Genomic DNA, 27,060 nt, shown 5'->3' with positions numbered 1-27,060 from the left:
TACTTTCTAAAGCTAAATAAACGAGATCTTTTGTTCTGTTTGGGGGGAAAAAAAAGAAATGTAACCCTTTCTTTATCATACCTTTTAAAGGCAATCTAGGTACTTTCAATGTGCAGAGATCAGTTATGACATAGGTCTACAGGCCCATGTATTTGTCCTCCTTTTCTAGAGTCATGGTGTGATGCTAGAAAAGTTTATTTTATTTTATTTTTCTGTAAACAGTACACTTACTTAGATGGCAGTGAATATTTGGGAATAAATATATCAAGCCCTCTTGAAGAAAATTAAGAGTTGTATATAAAATGCAAGTGTTCAGCGTGGAAACACTTTCTCTTCCTACCCCCCTTTTAAAAAAACAGCATAATTAGACATTTGGATATAGAGTATATTTTACCGGTCTAAGTCTAAATAAATGATCTGAAAGGCTTTTGTCCCCCACTGTATATCTTACAATGCTCAAAGGGTTAATACAAGGCATCACATCAAAGGGGTTTTCTAATACTAGAACTAAGCACTGAATTAATGCTTCTATTCCAGTTTTAAAAAAATCACCAAACTTGCAGAAATACTAGACTTCCATTAATTGATTTGTTCTAACCATACACATGGAGGTTGATCTGATCTAGTGACAAGCCTAATTTTCGATAGCACTGCATGTCAACCCCTCTCCCCCATGTTCTGCTGTGATTCATACAAATCACGAGTTCTAACTTCAATTTTTTGATGACTGTTTTTTTTATCACCAAGAACTTGGGGGAGGGAGGTGGTAACAAAGGTCAATTTGTTGTATATAACCACTGCCTCAAATTGCACACAAAGGTGACTTGCTGAAGTTTTTTACTTTCTGCTTGTGTCCACACAGGGAGGACCAACATCACAGTGACCCACATTTTCTTCTTTTACACTAATGTTTCAAGCACAGCATTATTTTAGACATTTCAAATACATCATCTGAAGAATTTTTCAAATTTGAAAATGCATCACGTTGTAGCACTTCTAGAGAGTGCGTTCATGTAAAAAGGTTCATGATTACGGTAATGAAACCATATTCAGTCCTGAACGACTTTGACAGCATTCTACAAGAACGTGTTCATTTTTACTCGTCTACTACAAATCAAAGGCAGTCAATGTTGCACACTACTAATTTTAGGTATGCAGTGTTAAAAATCATTTTCTAAAATTTACTTTCGTTTTTAAAGTACACCATCTAAAGAGAGGTGCATGAACCGTGCTATACAGTACAAGAAAAAGCACAAAAAGGAAAGCAGATTTCTGAAAAGGCAGTAAGACTTATACAGTCAATCCAAACGTAGTTTGGATGAGAATCCTGAAAAAGTGACCAGCCACTTGATATCCAAAGAAAAAATTTAAAATTGGGCCCTGTGTTCCAAGGAGATGGTTCATGCATTTCACCCCATTGTTCACTGGCTTTGTAAATGCAAATCTTTTGGGTATGATTCTCAAAGTGTATGTGAAGATCAAAGTATAACCATGATACTCCACCCTGTTACATGGATATATCTTTTTTGAAACTTAAAAATAGCCAACATGCCTTCCTCACATTTTTCCTCATTAAAAGCATAGCACTAGGTCTACAGATATTTTTCATCACTAATGTTTAATTACAATGTCAAGATATATTATGAAGTCTTTAAAATGTGTACTTGTCACTTGTCAATAAATCTACTCTGAGAGTTAGTCATAACATTACTTAGAAAAGTCATAGTTTCTGTGAATAAACAAAATGAAAATAAAATGTTCAAAAAATGTTTGCTCCAATTTGCCCAACTGTATAAAATTATACTTTTATTTTCTAATAATGTCACAATTCAAATCCAAAATTGCTGAAGATGTGTGTCTGTGTGTGTGTGTGACTGTATATATGTGTGTGTGTCTTACTATGGATTACAGGAAATAGCAGACATCACAGGTGTTATTTTGTCTATTGGTCAGAACTACCTACTCTAGTCACAAAGAATTAATGTCCCTAACTGTATTCATAAAAGACATTAGAATATTTTTAGTGAAACAAATTGAAATGTAATAATATTTAATTCCTCTAATCTGTCCTAGTTTTAGAACAAACCATGAACAATTGGAAGAAATGTTGAATCCTGGAGGGTGCCCAATCCCTAACTTTCATCAATCTAAATTTGCTCATTATTATCAGATTCCTCTAATGATACAAATATATCCAACATTAAACAATGATAATAAACACATTTAAAATCATTCAATAAACAAGATGAAACCAGTAAAGACATTTGGTCCAGTACAGATATAATATAGTTCTGGGGGTGGTGAATGGGGAAGTGAAAAAATTCAGAAAGGAGGGTCAAAATGAAGAAATGTTTTTTTCCTTTTTAGATTTTAATTTTACCTGTAAACTTTTCCTAATGCACAATGAAGTAGATACATGGTCTTTGCAGCTTTAAGGTGTTTGTTTGCGTCTGTGTGTGTGTATGTGTGATAGTGCAAATTCACTGCCCTTTGGGGAGGAAAAAGGGGAATGATCATTTAAATGATATATAAATGACGGTGATGCTAGGATGCTAGTGGAGACTTTCAAGTATGTGAGTGAGTTGTATGAAACAAAATTTGAATCAATTTTAAAAATTATATCTAAATCATTTAAAGTTTCCTTAAGAAGCTTTGTGGATCTTAGTTATTTGAGTAGTCTAAGGCAATCAAGTAACAACAGCTGAAATGTACTGCATGTTACCCGATAAGCCGTCTGGTATTTTCAATTTGACAGACTGGCTCACCCTCTCCTTTCCACCCCCCACCCTCCCAACCCTAGTAAAACTGGAAAGATAAACCTCTTGAGTTTAATATAGGCCTCATTAATAATCTGTAAATCATTTTGTGCTTTCCCTTTTTTTGGCTCTATGTATTTGTGTATTATTTATTTTTGCTAATTAGCTTTTTTCGAACTATTTAAATGGATGTGCCTGTTTTTTGTTGTTGTTGTTGCTGTTGTTGTTAATAATTAGAGTGCTTAAAAGAACCTTGCTTTTCACGTAAATTAAAGTAGGGATGGGTGTATCCTCTCTGGGATCTCACCTTCTGACTCTGTAGCTGACTCCTGCCCACGGACACTCTCGTGTGCATGTGGGCACACAGACACTGAGACACACAGAGAAACATTTAGACTGAGAAGATGCACTTCAATAAGTACCTGCTTATTGTGTTAATTTTCTTAATTTATAACTAGATAAGAATGGTTCAAAACACATATGATTTTACGTAACAAAGTTGGTAATTACAACTAGCCTGCTATTCCACAACAGCAATCTGATCCTTAATCCTTAAGCAATGTGATGTGTAATCAAGTAATATTCAGCTCTAGGAATAAAAATAAATTCACGGTCACTCAAAGAGGGGAAGTGATTTTGTCTTTTTGTTTTGCTTTGTTTGTCCTAAATTTCCTTTGAAGAACATGTTACCTGTCCTTACTTCGGGAATCTGAAAATGACAGGCACACCTTGTCAAATGGATTGAAGAGGAATTCACATGAACAAAATAAGCCTTACTAAACCTTAGCTTCAGTTCTGTTTTAAGGCACCATGTAATAGCCGAGGTACGATGATCCCTGATGTACATTCTTCAATGGCACTGGTCCATGCAGCCACCTATCCAAATCCTACAGAATTGCGGACAAGCAACCGTGCGGTGTGCCAGTTACACTGCCTTCAGGTTCTGTTTAAAATTTAAATCCACATACTTTAGAAACCAGGAAATATTTTTGAAGGAAATAACGATATGCAGGTTGCTACATTCCTTGCATTCTATAAATTTTCTTTTATAATAGCAGCATATTGAACTACTATTAGGAAAAAGACCTGGAATAAAAGAAAGTCACCCAAATGGAATGGTTTCCTGTATGTCCAGCTCAGCATAAGTAGCATATACACTTTAAAAAAAAAAAAAAAGTCAAGTCATTTTTTTCAGCTTCGGTATCTAACTATAATAGCCCCACTCAACAGCAGAATGCATCTGTGCAGTGGTCCCAAATACAGAATCAGTAGTCTTTAAACAGAGGAATTGGTATGCAAATAACAGTTAAAATTCAATGTTTAACGGAAGCTTGCATTAACATGGTTTAATAATTATGTACACAAATTATGTACATATTAGCATAATCTCTTGCAATTCTGTCATTTACTCTGAACTGCTAAATGCACAGCTCAGTTTTTCTTCAGAGAAAAATAGATGACCTTCCCAACCCTCTAGCATGATAATAAAAACGCTCTGCATTCTCTCTCCATATTCCAAAATGTTATCAAAATAGTGTCTTGTGGTTCTGTCCAATGAAAAGCACCTTTCAAAAGCAATTCTGATGCGTCTGCTGCCAAATGGGCATGCCTCCAGTGTAAATCAAAGAAAATCATTTCTTTTGATATTTCACAGAAGTGCATCTAATTAAAAACTTACACATGAAATCATACACCAAGACTAACAATCAACAATAAAATATTTTAAGCTACAAAAAATGTAAATTACTTTTTAATTATAAGAAAACAAAAACATTAAGTGTTGTAAAAATCCTTCTTGACACCCAAAACTAAGGGGAAAAAAAAAACTCATTATTAAGAGGCAAATAATTCATTTCCATTAAAAAAAAAAAAACAGACCTGGCAAAATACATACACCCATTCCATTTCACAACTCCAAAAAGATAATGTTCAGCACAGATAGAATTTGACAACAGTCGACCTTCAGGCTTATTAAAATTTCAACTTAAGCCCAATATCAACAGGGTTAATGTTAGCTGGAAAAATACGCTTTAATATTCTTTAGACTGCAGTGTAGGTATTTCCTGTAGCGCTGCACTGTCTGATAGTCTGAGTACTTGTGACGATGTGTTCGCTGTGAATTGGGTTCAGGAGGGTTGGCTGCACGCTGCTCTCGAGAACAGGTTGCATACAGCCCACTGAAAATGCCTGGTTCAGCTCGGTTTTCTCTCTTTTGGCTTGAGGTTCTGAAGAGTCATCTAATTCCTCATCCATTTCACTTTCCACTTCACTGCCTTCATCTGCACAAACAAAAAATACCAAGACTATTACCAGAAGACAAATTGGAAAAGAGCAATCAACACACGCTTTAGAAACACGTTAATATAGCACATTAAGAAAGCACCTTCTTAGCCCTTCTTGGGGGACAAAGCTTGTGGGTTTTCCTTTCAGCAGATTTTACCTGTGTCAGTGCTCTATTCTTTGAAACAGCAAAGGTAATTTATTCTTGGCTAGTTTGTGATTGATACCTTTAATAGCTCTTTTAAGAAGACCTTTGGAGTTCCCTAAAGTTTTTACATTAAATAGTGGCATAATTGTGTTATTATAGTCACTTGGGTTTACTATGCTGGGTTTCGGGACTGTATTGAGCTGAAAAGTGCTAACTAAAAAAAAAAAGGAAGAAAGAAAAAAATTTCAGTTTCTTCTGGAAATCTACACTAGATGTAAATTTCATCTGTGCTGATGTTAACGTGAGACCTATGTTGATTCACAAAATAACTATAGCGTGTATAAGCAGGGGCTGCTTATAGACTTTCTGTGGCCGTGAATGTTATAGATCACAATATTAATTAGGTCCTCAACTTTTATTACAAAATGAAGCATGAGGCCGTAGTATCAGGTTTAAAATGCACAATGAATTTCCATTCCTAGCAACACTGATGCTCTGTGTTAACAGCTGGTATTTATTTCTGGAAACTAGGTGTATAAATAGTCACTGTTACCTCCAAATTTTAATATATTTTATATTAACTAAAACATCATTATAATAATATGATTTCATTTTTTCCAGCATGCACTAAGTTCAAAAGCACAGCAGACAGAGAATGCTCACACACAGCTTTACTACTGTGTAAGATTCTCCTCAGAGAAGTGGAGAGAATACCTCTTCGTGAACACTAAGTTTTAAACAGCTAGGGATATATTTCTGCCTCAAAAATCTTTTCACTGGGAATTCCCTGGCGGTCCAGTGGTTAGGATTCCGCACTTTCACTGCCAGGCCCTGTGTGGATCCCTGGTCAGGGAACTAAGATCCCACAAGCTGCGCAGCATGGCCACACAAAAAACAAACAAACAAAAACCCAACAAATCTTTTTACTTCATCTTCAACATGTTTTATTGTTTACCCAAAAACCCCCATATATAATTACACCAAAACCTCAGCTATAACTGAAATATATTTATACTTACTCTTAAGAGTTTTGACTTCTTACGGTGACTTGTATTAATAGAACCAGATCTCCGTTGTATTCTATGGCATGTCACGTACAAGGAGTGTGTAACAAGTAACTGAAAAGTCAGCTGGACTCTGTCTAAGAGGGGTTGAGTCTAGTTTTACCAACTGGGGCACACCTGCAGCAGTTCTGCTAATACAGTTCTCAACATAAATGATATAAATGAGCTCCCTGACTTTTTTCTCTTACTATCAAATGGTGCAAAGATGGTTCCAGAGAAAAGTGATGAGGGTAACAGGGCCTCCATCTATGGCTCTTCAGGTTGTACAGTGTGCAGTCGCCGGGAGCAACCTCTTCTGGGAATGTTGTGTGATTAAAAAGGTTGAGATTAGATGTATTGACTAGAAATGATGTCTGTATTGCATTAAATGATACACAGAGAAGTTTTCTTAGATGAGGCGTGATATCTTGGCCACCTACTTTATCCGGTTACCGTTCGCCTCTGGTAAATGGACTTGATGACAGCATCACAGCTTGTCAGAACAAGCACATTCAGAGGGCTTGCAAGCTGCAGGAGAGGGCTACATTTGATAGATATTTGCTTCATTAAGAGAATATAATCAAAATATGCTTGTATGATACTTCTGCATTTTGTTTCTGTATTTGTTTTCATATAAACAAACAAAAAAAGGTCTGGAAAGATCCTCACACTAAATTCTTAATGGCGGTAGTCTCTTAGGCTTTTGACTTTGAAGTTTTCACTTTCTATAATTTCTAATTCTCTGCATTATTTGAAATCATTATACACAACTAATATTACTTTTATTATCTGGAAAAAAATTAAATTCTCATTTTGTGGAAAAAGCCCACAAAAATTTCTTAAAGATTTCACATTCAAGCCTGAGGTTCTGAATCTGCTAGTTTGGATATATGTCAAGAAGCATCCAGTTTGGGGGGTGAATGGGACCAGCAGAGCCACTCCAGGAAGGTGAAAGCAAGTCACGCTGCTTCTTGGCTTCCTCTCCACCAACTTTTCTGTGACTGAGAAATAGTGTCAAAATAATAAAAGAGGCAGCAGTAAAAGAAAAAAAAAATCATTTCAAGCAGGCAGGCAAGTGGAGAGAGAGTGGGATGTCATCTACGCTGCTGCAGATGGAAAAGGCAATGGGGCGACGGACAGAACAAACTCCAGGGCTCTAGGCCACCCTGCTTCAGGTCCACTTGTGAGTGACAGGGTTCCTCTGCATAGGCTACAAAGCAATCACAAAAGCAAGGCCTTTCTCTAGTTCCCACAGACATTTTAGGCTCCTTATATAAAGACTCAAAAACATTTCCTAGGAACCTACTTGAAGTTATGGGAATTTGGTACACAAAAACTAAAACTAGGTGCTATTGAAGTTCACCAAAGACTTTGGTTCAACACTTCACAAAGAAGACTCGCTGCCATTCAGTGTCTGGCCCAGGAGCAACATTCCTGCTGCACCTCCAGGCACCCTGGGATGAAACCCCCAAATGTGAATTACGAGGCTTTGGTGTTGGTGCATCATCAGGGTGGCCTTATGTCGGATCTGGGTTTCAACAGCCACTTTTCCTGCGCTGAAATTACAAACTGGCCTCATCATCGATTTATTTTCTGACGTTTCTTTGGTTCACCCTATAGAATACATATTTGCAGCAATGATGTTTTGAGGCTATCATTCTCTACTTTTCCTGTGTTGCTATTATGCATATTACTAGAATAGGGATTAACATGTACACAGTTGAGAGTGACAGGAGTTTAACGTGGGAGTGACGCGGATTCACACAGGACTCTCTCCGGCATGTGAATGTCTTCCATCACCAAGGAGCCGCGGAGGCAGAACACGGAGTACCCTAGCACAGGACACAGCGCAGAACAGCACGGCACCTCGTGTGCGGATTCCCCACGTCCTTCCTCAGGCCTCCGTTTCCCGACTGGCTCTGGCTCTGTCCTGGACGAGCGAATGGTGTAGTGCTCCCCAGTCTTTGTATACTTTGTCCCTGACTCCAAACCTCAATTCCTTAAAACCTCAAGAGATCGTCACTTGTTTTTTGTTGTTTTTTGAAGAAAGGTATATATTTTATGCAGTACTTATTTATTAGAAATTTTACATTAAAAAAAAAAACCAACTGAGCTGGTATTTTTTTTCAGGATTGTTTTTGTTTGTGTGCACTCTATTCCAACCTCATTTTCCCTCGAGCCCTGTTCCTTTTACTCTATGGTTTTATAGGTCATGAGTTTCTTCAGAATTATATATTGTCAATATCAGAGTGGCAATGCTGATATGAAAATTTAAGAAGTATATATGTTATCCTTTTTGCCTATCCCAATATTGATCTTGCTTTTTATAGTAAACTGTATTGCGACCTCTGAGTTCTTTTTCCACTGAAAAGTGTGAACTGGTGACGGGTAGGCTAAGGAATCTTTTCCTTGCCAGGTGAGCCTTGAATAAAAATATGTGACCCAATTTTATCACTTTTCTCCAGGACTCTGGCAAAGGCCAGAAATAATTTCTTATTAACTGTAATTAACTGCAGGCAAAAAGTCAAGAAGAGTTTAAACTGCATTTAAATTCAATGCTTGCACTTAACATATGTAACATAGAGAAAGCATAGAAATGGAGACATAATGAAGCATTCCAAAGATGTAACTATCATTCTCATCGAGGATTGGATGGCCATGTCCACAAAACAAAGAGTGCTATACACATATACTACATTTTCCTCTATGAGAATTTCTTACGCAAAAAAAGTCCTTAAAAATGTACATTATCTTCAGTTCCTACCTTTATCCAGATTTCCAGGAGACACAGCATTTAAATCACCAAACTGCAAAACAATAGTCATTTGTGCAACAGTTACCACCAAGCAGAATAAAATAATATTCTAAGAGACTTCGGTAAAAACACCACACTATGACTTTTTAAAACTGTAAACTAGTGACCATTTTGATCTATAACTACACGGGTCACCTAATTTTCCTATCAAACCTGTCGAATCTGAACAGTTTAAATTGTGTCACAATTTAGCTGTCTTAGCCTTTTTGCAAAAGGATAACAATTTTCTCTGCCTTCCATGCTCCATTTTACTTTTTATTATTTGAACTCAGCAGTGAAGAAATAGGGGCCTGGCTGACCTGGATGAAGATGGATGTGGTAGAATAAATTTGGAAAAGCTCTGATGAAGCAGGACACATCAGTTCCACCCCCATTAACCATCCATGAGTCCACCCAGAGTCTACATTATAGAAACGTGGTCCAGCCACTTGGCTGAACTCTGTTTTTTGAGTTTTTATTTGCAGAAATGAAAAACATAATAGAAGCCCCAGCAATGACAGTATTTATTTTTACAAAATCTTTAATTTGTTACTTCTCTTATTGTAATTTGATCTTTTTATTTGTTAAGATAATAGGGTCCCAAATTTAAAAAGGCATCTGATTGCTATTAATGCAACAGCAAAGGGATGAAAACAATATGGTACCATTAATAACCTTCAGCTTAAGACTTTATTTACTACCTTGGTTCAAAAGCTTGATGATATTTTTACAGTGAAAAAATACATTTTGAGAGTCTCATGGTGAACAAAGATGGATACACTAAATAAAAATCTGAAGAGGAGAGGTAACAAAGCTAATCAGAGAAAGGTGAAGCGAAACCTCATACCATCTGCTTTTTAAATGGTAAACATTACTTGTTTTTAAAGCTGAAGATTCAGAATGAGTCATTATTAGAAATTCAGGTTTCTCCAAAAGCTTAGAAAGGATAAGACAGAAATTCTACTTACATTTGGAAGTTAGCTTATAAAGAGTTCCATGATAGGAGTAATTTTTTCATCTACAACATATGTCTATAAAGTAATAAAACTGATCTTATTTTGCAAACATACACACATATAAATTTTTTTTTAACTAAATATGAATTGTTCTTCATAGTAGCTACCTTGGGAGCATAAACATTTATTCCAAGGTTCAGGGTTCTGGAATTCCTCTTTGACAATCAATTTCAAGAGTTAGTTTATGTATCATTCAAGAAAGCCCGCCTTGTTGTTTTACATCAAATTGTAACTCCAAACACTCCACATTTTGTTCACTATACTTGGTCCTGAGATGATCTCTGATTACTCACCAAAATCAAATGCATCTCTGCCACAATTCAGGATATTCAAAATAATGTGTCATTTTACTCTTTATTATTTCTTAGCAGTTCAGAGGCAGTTTAAAAAGAGGCATTCCACAACACTTTAAGCCATGACAGCATTACTGCACAAATGTGTAGCCTCCCTAGGTGACAAAGGGGACAAGAGCCTCCTGGATGCATACCTCTTAGCATATTTGTTTGAAAGACGGCCCCAATGCATTATCGTTACATCCCTTGGGCAGCAAATATAAAACCATAAATAGTAAACTGTTGCTTTGAAGCTGTTCCTGTTCACATGGCTCAGAACCTTATGTTAAGTCTAAATAAAAACCACAGTTTAAATTGTATAGGACTTCTTGAATTAAAGAATATAAGCACCAAAAAACACAACAGGATTCTTTATCTATTTTTGGTATTATCTGAATATTTTAGAACTATAAACAGAGAATGGCCAAAGCTGAAGGATCATTTATACATTATCTCCAACTGACACACAGAGTAAGATTTTTATTTCCTTTAAATGAGTACTTAACACTTAAGACCTAATACTGGAAACAAATTGGCAGTGATGAGACTAAACACACTTCTATATTTATAACAAGTGAATATACCATTTGTTTTTGATAAATCCTGAAAAATTGTTTGAAACTAAATTATTACTGCCGTTGGTGATCAATGATATCATGCAAAGTGGCTAAAACCAAACGCTGGACACATGTGAAAATTTTTCTTCAAAAGAAACAGTGCTTTTAGTTGCTACTTAACAGAAAATATGACAATATGAAGATTTTCCTTTGGAAATTTCTGCTTAATCTGAATGAATACATCTGATTACTCAGGATGATGAAAATAAAAACAGAAAACAACTGAAATGTCTGTGATCATTATTTCTGTTAGGAAATAAACATTTGCATATGCACTGCTGAGGGCTTCTGACCATGCACCGTGAGGGACACTATACAAAAAAAAAAACAAAACCAAAACTCTGAGATAAGTGCCAATGCCTCTAGGTATCTCTGGGACAAATGACAAAGTTCCACATATACAACAGAGTAGATTCAAAATAAAAACCTTGTGAATAAGAGGTTTGGATATCCCTATATAGTGGAAGGTAAAGGTTTTTATAAGCATTTTAAGTGTGAGGAAAGAATATACATGTGATTAAGGAAAAGCCACCTTAATCCCATAGATAGACTAAGTAAGATTAGGACAGTCAGTTCATTCATTCAATACCCCAAAAATACTTATTGAGCGCTTACTACGTGCTAGACTCTGCCAGCCAGTTCCAGTCAGATTAATTTGGAAATATTCCCTCTTTCTGAAGGTGAGTATCAGAAGTTGCTTATATTAAAAAGGATAGGTAGTTTAGCCCAAAACCGAGGCAGCCTAGGAAACCTTCAAGAAGGTTTTAAAAGCACAGCGTTATTAGAAAGTAAAGTCAACTGCAGCGGGCTTTGGAGGGAGCAGCAAGTCAAAGTAGCAGGAAGGGAGGAAGAAAGGGAAGGGAGGCTGGGAAGGCTGAGGGTGGGCATAAGGAAGTCCTTAAGCATCTCCCTCCCTGTCACTCTTCATCACTGCCTCACAAAAAAACTTATGAATTTGGCAAGGTAAGGAGCTTAGATTTAACCTTACAGCTACTGAAAACATGTTAATTTGTCTAACATTATATAGGAAATATGGTGGTATTAGATTTGAGACCAGATACTCTGACCAGCAGTTTAGGAAGGGAGTAAGGAAAAGAGGAAAGGAGAGAGAGGGAGAGAGAACGTATGTTTTATACATGGAGGAAGGAATATCAACTCAGGGATTTAAAGTGTGCTCTGGGGTAGAAAGCATATGGCCTTTGATGTAGGTAGGAATTCTGTCAGCCAGATAAATAGGGACGGTTCTGAAGTAGAAACAGAATGGAACATGGACAAAGCCTATCTGTTGTTTTCAGGAAGAAAGACCTCCTAGCCCAGAAACCACCTCCTCCAGGCCCTGAAAGGGGTCATAATGAGCATGCTCCTGGACCAACAGCAGACTGAACACCGTGTGGTCAAGGCAGGCAGCAGGAGTCTGTTAGACCAAACAGTCATAATGCACAGAAATGGCCAGGAAGTACAAGTGGGAGACTGGTCAGCACTGCCAGTGCGACTGCGGGCAGCACCCTTGACAGCGACCCTGAGTATGACCCCGACGTGCGGTCAAGCAGCTGAGAAGTAGTTCATCATAGGACTGTGAGGCCTAAGCACAGGCACCACGAGAGAAACCAGGCTCAGCATGGGAGGATGCAGCCCACAGGTGTACTGCGGGGACCACTGCGTATTAGACTCAGCAGCAGCGAACGTGCCAAGGCGAGGGGGGCAAGTCTGGTATCGTAATAGCTGGAGACTGAAACAATGCAAAGGAAGCCAGGGGGCTCAGACAGCACACGGGTGAGTGAGGATCCACGGGGACCCACAAAACAGGGGCTGGGATGAAGACCTCACCCGTGGGGATGCTTTCCCTGCTGGAAGAGTTACCCCATCCTGAGGAGGAAGGATTAGTGAGGAATCATAACCACACCATTTGGGCAGCCAGGTAAACATCCTCCACAGAAACCTCACCTTACTACAAAATCTCTCTGCTACTAAGTTCAGATTTATAGATTTATAGGCAAATACAACCTCTCTCTCTCTCTCTCACACACACACACACAAACACACACACACATACACAATGTATAACCAATTACATGCTGGCATCAAAATATGAAAGTGTATGGTCTAGTACAGGGGTTAGTAAGGGGTCAGACAGTGAATATCTTAGGCATTATGGTCCTGTTGCAATTACTCAGCTCTACTACTATAGTGCAAAAATAGCCATAGACAACAGGTATATGAATTAGTGTGAATGTGTTCCACTAAAATTTTACTTATAAAAAATAGATTATGAGCTGACCTTTGGCTATAAGAACCTGTAAGCCCTAGAAGATCTGGTCCAGTGCACAGACAATGAAGGAAATGGAAGATTTTGTCTTTAAGGAGGGTGTGAAGACTTTGGCCACAGGGAGGATATGGAACCAGAGACTTTAAGAACTGGCTTCATTGGGGCTACCCTGGTGGCACGGTGGTTAAGAATCCACCTGGCAATGCAGGGTACACGGGTTTGAGCCCTCGTCCAGGAAGATCCCACATGCAACTAATAAACAATAAGTAAATAAAAAAAAAAAAAACTAACTTCATCAAGTAATGAAGGCCACAAGGAAAGAAAAAAGGGTCAAGTTTTAAACATGGACATCAGCTGGAAGACTAACCCTCCTCTCTTTTCTATGGAGGCTTGTATGTATAGATATAGACCAAGGCTGGTGTTTGTGCCAATCAGTAGGTGAAGAGGGACGAAGTTTAGCATACGAGGAAAGATTGCATGGAAAAGAGACTGGGAAGAAGACTATGTATAGTAATATAGATGAGGCACACTTCCCTAGTGGGAAATTTGTTCCCATTTGGATGAAGATGTGAAGAGATAGTCCAATAGCATAAGTTCTCCACGGGTAAGAGCAAATAAGGAATAGTTCGAGATGAGGATGGTTTTTGGTGTGGCGTTATCCATGGAGTGAGCAGTATGTATGTAGAAGAGCGGAGGAAGTAACAAAAAAAATAATATACTGGAGGAAAAATTCATAACCCACAAGTAATAACTGACTTCATTCAGAGCAATGTAGCTTTTATACTGTAAGAGGTTTCTGTTGCTGATGAAACAAGCCTGCACAAATGTGGTGGCTATCCATAATGCAAATGTATTATTTTTTAATTCTGGAAGTCAGCATTCCAAAGTGGGTCTCACTGAGCTAAAATGAAGGTGCTGGTGGGGTTGTATTCCTTTCTGAAGATTCTAAGGGAGAATTTCTTTTTTCCTTTTCCAGCTTTTAGAGGCTGCCTACAGTCCTGGGTAGGACCCCCCTCTATCCTCAGAGCCAGCAAGGTTTGGTCAAGACTTGCTTCCACTGCATCACTCTGACACTGACTCTTCTGCTTCTCTCTTCTACATTTAAAGACCCTTGTGATCACAGTGGACCAATCCAGATAATCAAGGATAACCTTCTTATTTGAAGGTCAATGAATTAGTAACCTTAAGGCCTTCTGTACCCTAACGTATCCCCAGGTTCCCAGGATTAGGATGTAGACATCTCTGGAGGCTATTACACTGCCTGCTACACATATCTAAGCTATCTCAAAAGAACTGTCACATTTGCCTGAATCAAATCCTTTGACAATAAACTTTTTCTATTCTTGGAGGAAATACATCCTCCAGATCCAGCTGTTTGGAACACAGTAATTTTTCCCTCAGTGTTGTCTGTTTTGTGCTCTTCATTAGGGGTGGGGTGGGATAGTATTGTATATAGGCACGAATTCTTTTTTTTTAACGTATATGTCACGAAGGGCATTTGTTCTTTATCTTCATTTACAGACTTCGAAGTTTATGTACAAAACTTCCTACCTCTGAGAGTTTTTCGCAGCATGCATCTCAAGGTTTAGGCTTGTTGAAACCACGCACACATCCAAGAAGTTTACCAAGATCACAGAGCTGAAAGTTGTTAGTGAGACATAACGTAGTCATTCCTGACTCCAAACAGAGGCCTCAGGAGCATCTCTGATGATAACGTTATACACTAAGGACCACTTACATACATATTGGTCCTCTGGACAGTTTCATGAGAGCAACCTGTGCCACCAAACTGCACAGTAAGCGGCCCCAACAACCTTGGAAAGCCCTCTTGGGTTAACACTGCTCTGTGGTTCTGCGAGGATCCATGCTGTACAGATGCTGCAGACAGATGCCAAGGTGCTAGCAGGGGATGAGCGGCCATCAGATGTCTCTTTGGGACTTTTACATGTTAACTTGCATACATTTTACCTATATATAATTTTATATATAATACTTTCTTCCCACTTCACAAGTACTTATAAGACTGTTCCTACTGTTAAGATTTCATCCAAGTCTAGCTATGTCTAGTTAGATCCAATTATGTTTCTGCTTCCTCCCTAATGTTGCCATTTTCTTTTCTAATTGACTTCTTTCCCCATTCTGTTTTGTTGGCTGTGTTTCATAAAGCATTGAATTAGTTTGCCTCTGATTACCACTTTGGCTACATCCTAAATAATGCTGTTGGATGCTTTGTAATTTCATGAATCATTTGACTCACCATTCAAAAATTGTCTACAGGCCATTTTTCCCCTTGTAATATAGTATTATTAAAGCCTTCATGTGTCTTTATGTTACCTGTTTTACTAATTTCAACTTCTAAGGTTATCTTTGTATTGTCAAAAAATGATGGTCTAGGGCTTCCTAGGTGGCACAGTGGTTAAGAATCCGCCTGCCAGTGCAGGGGACGGGTTTGATCCCTGCTCCAGGAAGATCCCACATGCCGTGGAGCAACTAAGCCAGTGCACCACAACTATTGAGCCTGTGCTTTAGAGCCCGTGAGCCACAACTATTGAGCCCATGTGCTGCAACTACTGAAGCCCACACGCCTAGAGCCCGTGCTCTGCAACAAGAGAAGGCACAGCAATGAGGAGCCCACTCACCACAAAGAAGAGTAGCCCCCACTCACCGCAACTAAAGAAAGCCTGCACACAGCAAAAAAGACCCAGCACAGCCAATAAAATAAATAAAGTTATTAAAAAAAAAAAAAGATGGTCTAATTGAACACATTATTACTTGGATTGTCAGTGTAAAATCAATATTAAAAAAGTCTAATTCAGAGTAGAAGGCAATCAAACATAGTCCTTCTTGACTAATACACGCAGCTTCAGATTTTTATATACTTATGGAAAGGAAAGGGAAAGGAAATGGAACTAACAAAAATCTGGTACCTTGTATGTGCCTGTCTGCCTGCCTATCCACCCCATCTGTCCACCTATCCCTAATCACATATACCCATCTACCTTCCTACTTCAGTCCTCCCAACACCTCTGTGATGGAATGGTTCTTATGTTTATTTTGTTGATGAGAAAAACTCAAGTTTTCTTGAGATACAGATATATATAACTTGCTCAGGTTGCAAAGGTGTTAAATGGGAAATATGGAATTTAAATCTGGGTGTCAAACAACATAGGATGTGGAGCCGGCCTGAGCTGGGTTTGAATCCCAGCTCTACCACTATCAGTCCTGTGATCCCAGACATAATACTCTTTGATCCTCAGGTTTTCTCATATATGAAACAGACAGGGTTTATTGTCTTCAAGACTCAGCTTTCAAATACTAACGATAAAATCCCAGAATTCCATTTAATCCTAAAACCATAAGACGGTGATTTCAAAATGAAGTGTCTCTAGCTGAGTGGGGCCACAAGGCGTCCTGCTTCAGCATGGAAGGGTTCCGTAGGCTTTGACTTAAGGTTCTCGACACTATAAACTCAGTCTAGAGCTGAAGTCGAAGTCAGTTTACGTAATGAACAAGCCATTTATGACTCAAGCAAATACCACGAGAAGGGCTGGCCGAAGAAGGATAGTGTTGTATGTTTTGTACCTTTAGCGGAATGAGGATGATCGCACAACCAGAAACAGCCGATGAGCCCGGATGGGTATCAGCATGTAAACCTTGACCTAACCAACTGCTTCTCTCTCTGTTCTTCTAAGAAGTCAGTGAAGGAATAAGGACCTTTAAAGCAGTTCCTATAAAAGCTGGAAGATTGTTCACATGCAGATTTGGAAGTTCCTGACCCAATTCTAATCTTTCAACATTCTATACTTAGTTTGAACTTTGTAATGTTCTGAATTTTACAAATCTTAGATAGTTGAGCAATCGCCTATGATTTCAGTTCTACTAATGGAAGTTAGTAGAACTGATCACAAAAGGATTAGGTAGTGGCAACTATTTTGACTGTTTTTGATGGCAGAGAGCAATGTCTTGAAATTTCAATCATAAGGGATTGAAGAACATTATTATTTTCTTTGATGTCTTCCAAATAAGAACCAAATTAATCAAAACATTGCATTTAGCACTGGTACAGGATTTCACAACTAAGGAAAAATAATTGCTGACTTTAAAGTGATTTCCAATTTTACAAAATTTTCAAGGCATGCTAACGAGCCACTTGGTAAGTCTTGGGTTCCTTGGTTATTTACTTTTTTTTGGAAGTGGACTTTTCCATGTATTTCCAAATAGCTTTACTGAAGCCTGCTAAGATGGCTAAGATTTCTGCCAGTTTGCTTCACACAAGGCAAATTCTGCCCTATGTTTACGCTTGGTTCTACCCCCTCAGGCTAGCCAGCTATCCTGGCAAACCTGTGCTGTTGGCCACTGCTTCCGTGCAGCATATTTTCATTGTGATTCTGACTCTTGAGGCTTTTTTTTGTTGCCTTCTGCACCCTGGGAATACAGTAATTTATCTACCTTTATATTGTTTCAAAATCTCTAAGAAGTGATACAAACTGCTATATATAAAATAGATAAGCAACAAGGATATATTTACAGCACAGGGAACTATAGCCATTATTTTGTAATAACTTTAAATGTACTATAGTCTATAAAAATATTGAACCGCTATGCTGTACACCTGAAACTAAAATAATATTGTAAAGCAATTACATTTCAAGAAAAGAAACCTCTAAGAAGCAATCATGAGTGAGCACGCAGGTAGTGAAGAAGTAGCAACACAGGCCTTAGTTGCTTTTGAGGAGAAAATATCAAAAGCAGCAACATTTAATGCTACCATTAGGTCAAACCAAGAGGAGCTTTTGTCCTGAGCCCCCCACACATGGAGAGCCCTGCTCGGGCTTTCCTGTGGCTGTGGCCCTCCCCACAGAGCAAGGAGTTCAGTGGGCCACACGGATGTGCCCTCCTGGAGCCTGTGTTTCACTCCCACCCCCACACCACACTTCTGTTATCTGAGATCCCAGAATTCCCTGCCTAAAGCCCCCAAGTCCCCTTTCAGGCCCATGCAGGTCTCTTCCTAAGTCCACTCTTCGGAAGGAAGAAGGGATAGCTGATGGGCAGGGGAGGGTGGCAGCTATTTGCAAAGGGCAGACAAAACCTGAACACTGGACCGAGGTGTCCACAAGCATTAGCTCAGGCCCTTCACAATACAGGATAGGGAATGATACATAAGAGAAGAGGAGTGGCCTAGGGGCCTGACGGTGGGCCATGGGTCAGCTATGTCTATGTCACCATCTTCTGGTATGGAACCAGGAGGAGCCTAAGAATTCCAAATTCCAACCCAGCCTTCCATGTTGTTACCAAGATACATTTACCAACTTGGTGGATACAACAGATTTTATTTCTAGTTTGGTTCATAACTTTTAAAATATTTAGACATAGGGTACCACAGGCCCTGCAAATGTTAGCGTTGGGCCTGGCAGCATACCCTTTATGTAGATAAAACTATGAGCTGAAAAGGAAGAACCTTGGTGCTCTTGACTAAAGACAGGCTCCCACTGAGGCCACCTTCACTGTCTATCAGGAAACCATGATATTAATTTATTATGTCAGAGGAGTACTTATTTTGATTATACCACTTCCCTTTTTAGGAAATTATTCACTGGAGAGACAAGGGCGGTGGGAGTATGGAAACATGCTCTCTTCATACCCAGAAGACCTTTACTACTAGCATGAATCAGTTCATCACACCTGGCCCATATACTTGCTGGAAATCTCTCATACTTAGGAAAGTACATTTTAGGACAGTGACGGTGAAAAGCAGAAAACCATTGCTGTGAACTGAGGAAATTACCCATCTCCAACAAGGACTATGTCTTTGCCAGGAGGACCAGCAACCATCATCTTCACCTGTGTCTGTGAGTGAAAATACCAGAAAGACAATGGCAAGGCCAAAGTCACTTGGGCTGGGCACAGGATGATAAGTGAGGTGAGGAGGCCAGCAGGGAGGGCTGTCATGCTTACTCTGTGCCAGGGAAGCTTTCACACCTAGCTGACAGAAGCTGGGGCTACCAGGCTAACTCCTTGCTTAGGAAAGCAAGGAGCCCAGCGGTAGACTTTGAGGAAGACCACAGTGTGCTGAGTTTCCCTTCCTCACGTCTACAGTGATCATTTTATAGTTCTTGGAAAACGTCAAGAAATCTTGAACTTCTATTTGCTTCTCTTTTCTCACCTCCAAACGCTTTAGAAAAACTAATCTCTAGTTGCAAGCACTTACAAAACCCAGCTTCATACAGAGGTTCTCTGAAACACTGAAGGTGTATTCTGGGGAGAAGGAGCACTTCTTGGTCTAGGAGCTTTATTTTCCTGATATAGAAATCCTGTATGTCCATCATGAAGTGAAATGAGAAGTTCTGTTAGTTGGTAATCTGTCTTTCTATTATTCTTTCGTACTTCCTTCCTAGAATGAGTATTTTGGGAGCACCTATTGTGGGACTGTGTTTAGACCAGAGTTGTAAGCAAAACGCCATTCCCTGAGGAGGATGTGAGGAGAGGTTAGAGCCCAGAGCTCTAACCCAGTGGGAAGGAAACCAAGTGCAGGAAGCTAATGAGCAGGGATTCCAGAGGGATAGGGTTGCAGCCCCGGGCTGCTGAGTCAATAGGTGCTTTGCTCACATGCAAGGAGAGGAAGGAACAGAATGACAAACCAGGAGACAGGAGGAAAAAAAAATGGGAGAGCGCCTACAGAGATAATTCTTCTGAACTTGGAGGATGAAGGTGTAGGAGAAAGGTTTTCCAGGGGGTCACTTCTATCATTTATTTTCAAGTTGTTACAATTGTGCTAAGGTAGAGGAGCAGATTTATGGCTAAAAGCAAACTGCAGATTCTAAAAACATAATTTTGATTTAGGTCTGGTCTGTGGGTGGGTACAGAGGAGCTGAAGGGTGTAATTTGTTGTTTTCTGGCAGATTTAGCTTTCCAATTACAATTTACTTATTCCATTTAGTTTGCATATTCTGAAGTCTAACAAAAAGTGGAAAGGAGAAGGGTGGTAGGACTATCAAGATGCATCCTGCAATGCAGAGGAAAGAAGCCCCGGAACAAACTAATGAAAGCTTTCATGCCAGGCATCTGGTTTGTGTATGATTGCGAGTGTGTGTGAATTTGGGGGAGTTGTAAAGTACAGACAGAAATAAATTAGTCCCTATTCTGAAACTGTCTATAAACAATTTATATGCTGAAAAATTACAATGTGGATTGAACCTATTTGGTTATTTGGAGTGAGACAGCCCCACTTTCTACAGTCAGCTCTACCACTTACTAGTTGTGATACTGGGCAACTTTCAACCTCCGTTTTCCTTATGGGTGAAATGGAGACACTAACACATCCTTTGCAAGGTTTTGGTGAATATTAAATAAGAATGTAAGACACTTATTAGCACAGTAGTTGTCACAAGGCCAGTCCTCAATTAGAAAAATATTAATAAACTTTATTGTAAGCTTTACTATAAATAATAAATAATATAACTTTTGACCAGTATTCATTATACTTTTTAAGTTACTACTGTTCCAAGATGTTTTTTTTCCTCCTGCAAATGATTTCAACTTGTGATATGATTCATCCCTTTTAAAACATTCTGTAACAAGTCTATTATTCAACAGGTACGTCTTCTGTGTGTTCTCTAGCTGCACTAGAATAATGCTCACTGAAATCTGTTTTTCATTCATTTGACTTTACCTTAAGCATCCATGCATATTTACAATGGTTGTACTTCCATCAAATGGAATTTTTTCACCCAACTTTCATCCTAAAAGCTTGTCCGTGAATTATTATTGCTCTTCTCCAGTTTTCAGGTTTTAAAGAGTTTTTTCTCCTTTCACTTTTGAGGATATCAATTTTACTGAAGCCAAGACATTTTTCTTTGAATGGTAAATCCTTAAGATTTCACCAATTTTCCCTAAAAATATTATTAAAATATTATGTTTTTAATATTGATTTCACAACTGAGCAATTAAAGTATGGTTCCTATTTTTTATTTCAAAAAGCTGGTTACATAGATGGCTTAGACATGATATTAAGTATAATTAAATTATGATAAAGGCAATTTAAATATATTTAATACATTAAATATAAAAATGTTTGTCACAGAAAATCATTTCATGAAGCAATAAAATTTGTAGATTCAGTGACTATATTAAGACTGTATATTTTAAAGAAATGAAGCATGTATGCCATAAACTTCCAAATATACTTCAAATAGTCATAAAATCCAAATAAAAGGATATTTTTCTGCTCAATTTTCCCCGTCAGAGCTGTACAGAAAACCTTATGATTTTTAAAAGAAATTAACAGGTGTGCAAACAGATGTAACTTATTTATTTTATTTTATTCCTACTTTTAAAATTTCACCACTGCAAGAAATTCTATTGGCATATTTATAATATTTAAATAAAAATTCAAAAAATTGCATAAATCTTAGCAGTAAATAAATTCTGTTTCCTTTTTATCATCTAGGCAAAAAAGTAAACATAATAATGAAACTTTGGAAATGCAAAAATGCAAATACTTTAAATAACTTACTAGTTGGTATTAATGTAATAGCAGGCTGACATTTAGAAGAAAACTCAATGGTGGTGATGCTGTTTCACTTGGGGGTTCCGTTACATGGTTGCTTTCATTTCAAAAACTGAAATGACAGTGCTACAAGGGAATGCAAAAATAAATTCTGTATGTTTGTAAACTGTTTATATGTTAAATGTGATGTATTGGTCTCTCTTGCTTGCTCAAATAATGTAAATCAGGTTAATTTTAAAACTCATTCATTGAATTCACATTAATGAAAAGATATATTAATTGTCCTAAGCTACTTTAAAAGGGAAACCTTTCCCCTTGCTTCTGGATCTATTCAGCTGTCTGACACCTCTCCCAAATTCAGCACCTGTAAAGGTAAAATAAATGTCCAGTAAAGTTTGTGACTATTTTTCAGCTTTCCCTTCACTGATTTATGAACTATTCTTGGTTCAATCTCACCCCATCCTGCAGCAGGTAATAAGCCTGGCAGATTAACAGCAAGGGCTGTGGTGCCAGGCTGCTTGGTTTCAGAACCTGATTTTATAACCTAGTAGCTGTGTGACTCTGTGTGACTGTGACTTGATGGCTCTGTGTCTCACTGCACGATCTGTAAAATAGGTTAAAAATAATATTCACTCACAAGTGAAGATTATTCTTTAAGTATTCCTGTATCTCTTTAATTTTTCTTTATAGCACTTACCAGAATTTATAGCTATGTAGTTATGAGAACATTTAACAAATATGTATCCCCTACTAAAATGTAAGCTCCCTGAACGCAGCATCAAAATCCATTTTGTTCATCACTATATCCTAAGCATTCTAATGTTTGGTCTAGAGTAGATACATAACAGCTATTTGTTAAATAAATGAATACATTAATTTTAGAGATAAGTCTGAGAATCAGCATAAGTGAACACGATTTGCCTAAGAATATACTACCATAAATGCAGAATTATAAGTAGAATTCAGTTCTTCCGACTCAAAGTCCTCCAGTATTTCCAGGCATTAAATCTTCAATAACACAAATCATACAAAGAAACCTATTACTGTGTAGGTTCTAGAGTGAAAAGCAAAAGTAGAGGTCAGAGAGAAAAGGAGTATCTAAAGTAGTCTGGGGGAAACTGGGCCTCCTTGAGGAACTGATATTTAAGACAAACATGAAGGAGTGAGAATGGGCAAGGAGAGGCAGGCAGAGGGTTCCAGGCAAAAGAATCATTTATCCCACGGTTCAGTGATGAGAAAACCTTGGTGAATAAGAAAACAGGGAAAAGACTACTGTGATTGCAACAGAAGGACCTAGAAGAGGGAGGGTGAGGTTGATCAAACAGACAAGGCCAGATCTTATACAAAGGAAAGACTTTTGTTCCTTAACTAGCAGAATAGAAAGCCACTAAAGGGTTTTAAGTGTGGATAACATAATCAGGTTTGCATTTTTATAAGATGATACTGACTGCATTATGGGGAGTTTGGGAAAGGGCAGATTTAGTAACTGGTTGGACGTGCAGGTCAAGACAGAAAGATACATAAAGATGATGCTCACATATCCAACATGATTGACAGGGAGGGTACCATTTACTGAGAAAGGACCATTAGTAGATAGATCAGGGGCTTAATTTCATTAAAGGTATAATAAACTCTCAATAAATAGTGACATTATTATTGTTTTTGTGGTTCTTGTTATTGATGATTGAAAACCACTTGCTGCAAGTGAGGGTAATGGTGATTTTTACGGATTTCAATGGATTTTGGCCTGCAGTGTCGCTCCCACTATATACACAGGCACTTTTGGACTTGATGTTTGGAAAGAGAAATCATCTAAGGAGCTAAGAATGCAGCTGAGGCTTCACAAATGAAAACCTTTTTTACCTCCAATCTGACTTCTAGGGTAGGCTTAGGATAACATGTGAGAGATGCATGAGAAAACAGCCTTCCTTTCTCTTCAATTTCCTTCTCCTTTTCCTGAGAATCAAGAAATTTTAGATATGATAGTATGACCACAGCCAACAGGTCTTTAATGGCCAATGGGTCTATGAGGCAACAACATTTTATGGGCAGATCAAACCGGTGCAATTAGCTTTACTTGGCCTGGGCTGAATAATGGAGACGCATAGACAGCTCACCTATAAATTGGGTAAGGAGATAGTAAGCAATGAAATCAAGAGGTATGCTTAGATCCTTGACCTTAGGGAAGGTATTTATACCTTATTTTCTCATCCAGATTTTATTTATATCATATCTTTGAATCATGCGGCCGTCTGTCTTATTCATTTACCTTGTTTACATACAGTAAAAAAAGAATGCCAATTAGAATGATTACGTGGCAGTATAGACTACATAAGGCCACTTTCATACGGGTGAGCCAGCACTGTCTGTACTAGCATATGAGGAAGCCGCGGACCTTCACACGGTGTCCCTGGCTCATGGCCACAGCCTTTGTTCCCTAGAGATGCAAGGGAAGCAGAGACCACGCATCAGGATTAGCCACATGGTGTTAATGAGAATCCCTGCTTATCATTATTCTGATCATCCTGTTAAAGAGGTCCCAGAGCATAAGAAGTAGTTGCCAAATGTGTTAAATATACCAAAAGGCATGTCTATTTCAGAAGTTTTGAGCCCTGAGTTAAGAAAATTTATAGCATTTTACCTACTTGCCAACTGGGCATTTTGCAACCGGTCATCTATAAAAGAAATAAGGAAAGAGACACTGAGGGGAAGTCAAATCTAAGAAAAGCCCAGGTTGTTTTGGTCACATGAGGTCCTGCCTGTAATTTAAAAGCTAAAATGAATCTTCCTTAATCTCACATACACATAGTTGGCATCATTTAGGCACAATCACCATTAAGAAATATACAAACACATATATGCGGGTGAGTCAAAAATTATCCGCACTCCGGTTATGTTAAAACTTCTGTTGGCTGCACTGTCTTATCAGTGCTTTCCGTTCAAGGCTACTGTCTCCCCAGTCACTGCTGTGCAGATGTGAACATGTTACATCAGTTCATTTGTAACTGTGGTGTGAGCAAAAATGGATGCCCCACTTGTCATTTGCACGAAAGAAGAGCAGCGTGCAGTGATTCGTTTTTTGTGGTCTGAGGGTGTACCTGGTGCCATTATTTATCAAAGACTTTGTGCGCAGTATGGAGAAAGTGTTTTGTCACGAAGAAGTGTGTATGAATGGGTAGAGATGCTTACTGAAGAGCTGAAGCCTAAATTTTGGATTAAATGCAGAGGACTGCTATCCAAGGGCGTTGTGATCCTGCATGACAATGCACGTCCACACACTTCTGCCCACACTCCGCAAAAACTTCGTTTTGAGGTGTTAAAGCAACCTCCCTATAGTCCTGATCTTGCTCCCTCAGACTTTCACCTGTTTGGTCGCCTGAAAGCAGTCCTTTGAGGACGAAGATTCACTTCCCATGAGGAAGTAAAGACAGTGGTGCATTCATGGCTTGCAGCTCAGCCTAAAACATTTTTTAATGAGGGAATACAAAAGCTTGTTGACAGATGGACAAAATATATTGAAAAGCAAGGAGATTATGTCAAAAAATGATGTATTTGTCTTTTCTAAAAGTTAATGAAAATAAATTCTACAGCCAGAGTGCAGATAATTTTTGACTCACCCTTGTAGATCAGCATATAGCAAGGGATTTTAAAGAGGGAAAGAAGAATATTTTAACAAACACTATGCATAAAATTTACATCTATTTTATTTATATTACAATACTTTATAAAGGTCCTTGAGGTATTTTAATATATTTTAAAGTTTATACCTTTATCATCATATTTATTAAACTAGGAAAAGCATCTAAATATTCATTTTGAGACTTTCCTGGTCGTGCAGTGGTTAAGAATCCACCTGCAAATGCCGGGGACACAGGTTCAATCCCTGGCCTGGGAAGATCCCACATGCCACAGAACAACTAAGCCTGTGTGCTACAACTACTGAGCCTGTGCTCTAGAGCCTGTGCTCCAGAGCCTGTGCTCCGCAATAAGAGAAGCCATCACAATGAGAAGCCCACACGTCTCAATGAAGAGTAGCCCCAGCTTGCCTCAATTAGAGGAAGCCCGCGTGCAGCAATAAAGACCCAATGCAGCCAACAAATAAATACATAAATAAATACATTAAAAAAGTAAATAAATACTCATTTTTACTTTTTTAATTTAAATAAGCACATACACATAGCTTACAAGTGACCATGTCTTCTTGACCGCTTTGCGTGGTAATATGTAACACTGCCTAACCTGGTATAAACCAGCAAACTCTGGATTCAATCAAAACCCAATTCAATAAAACAAAGTGAGCCAGGGCTGAATCACCTGCGCGTGTGCATCTATCCCTCATTATATTAGCCAACACTTGTGTGTATTAACTTTAGCATTTTAGCTTTACGGCATGTTGAAAATATGACATTTTGACACGATCCAGAAATTATGAAGAAGAGAATTCTTTTCCTACATCTTTACTGATTAGGAGCATGAGTATGAAAATCAGACTGAATATTCAAAACAGGTCTCCACCGCTTGCTAGTTGGTGTAACCCTTTAATCTCTCTGCGTCTTAGCTTTCTTCCTGAACCTGATTCTCATCTATAAAACAGGATAACGTAGCACCTATCTCAAAGAGCTGTTGTCTGTGTTAAATGCTTTCTTATACATTAGGGACTTAGGACTGTGTTTGGCACAAAGTAAGTGCCCCCAGAATGTTGGCTATCATTTTCATCACCATCATTATTACCCTTCATTTTGTGCTTGTTCACTTGGAAAAGGAGTCTACAAAATACATATTTAACTTTTTCCTCTGAGTTCCTAGCCCTTAGCCTTATCAGAAGCATCAATCTGTCTTATCTTGCAGTCAATAAGGATTTTTTAATTGAGGTGTAGTTGACTTACAGTATTGTGTTAGTTTCAGGTGTACAACAAAGTGATTTGGTTATACATATACTTATATATGTATATATCTATAAACTTTTTTCAATTCTTTTCCATTATAGTTTATTACAAGATACTGGATAAAGTTCCCTGTACTATACAGTAAAACCTTGTTGTTTATCTATTGTATATATGGTAGTGTGCATCTGTTAATCCCATACTTCCTAATTTATCCCTCCCCTCCCCTCCCTTTGGTAACCTTAAGTTTGTTTTCAAAGTCTGTGAGTCTGTTTCTGTTCTGTAAATAAATTCTTTCCACATATAAGTGACACCATACAGTATTTGTCTTTCTCTGACTTACTTCACTTGGTATGATAATCCCTAGGTGCATCCGTGTTGCTGCAAATGGCATTATTTCATTTTCTTTTATGGCTTTT

The 27,060-nt window shown here is 38.2% G+C and overlaps 1 protein-coding gene across 5 annotated transcripts in view; it reads right to left on the bottom strand.

Moving 5' to 3' along the window:
- Positions 1-3,959: 3,959 nt before the first annotated feature.
- RFX3 (regulatory factor X3) overlaps positions 3,960-27,060 on the bottom strand; it is a 292,285-nt gene continuing 269,184 nt past the window's right edge. For all 5 annotated transcript variants that reach the window (XM_057723907.1, XM_057723911.1, XM_057723908.1 and 2 more), the window contains 2 exons: positions 8,992-9,034; positions 3,960-5,035 (listed from right to left, as the gene is read on the bottom strand). In XM_057723907.1, the coding sequence (XP_057579890.1) occupies positions 4,797-5,035; positions 8,992-9,034 (282 nt within the window). In that variant the 3' untranslated portion in view covers positions 3,960-4,796. The remainder of the gene's footprint in view (positions 5,036-8,991; positions 9,035-27,060) is intronic.

This window comes from Hippopotamus amphibius, chromosome 2, assembly GCF_030028045.1.
Source record: "Hippopotamus amphibius kiboko isolate mHipAmp2 chromosome 2, mHipAmp2.hap2, whole genome shotgun sequence".
Taxonomy (NCBI): domain Eukaryota; kingdom Metazoa; phylum Chordata; class Mammalia; order Artiodactyla; family Hippopotamidae; genus Hippopotamus; species Hippopotamus amphibius.
Note: the sequence above shows the minus strand (reverse complement) of the source record. Positions and strands in the feature narration are given on the sequence as shown.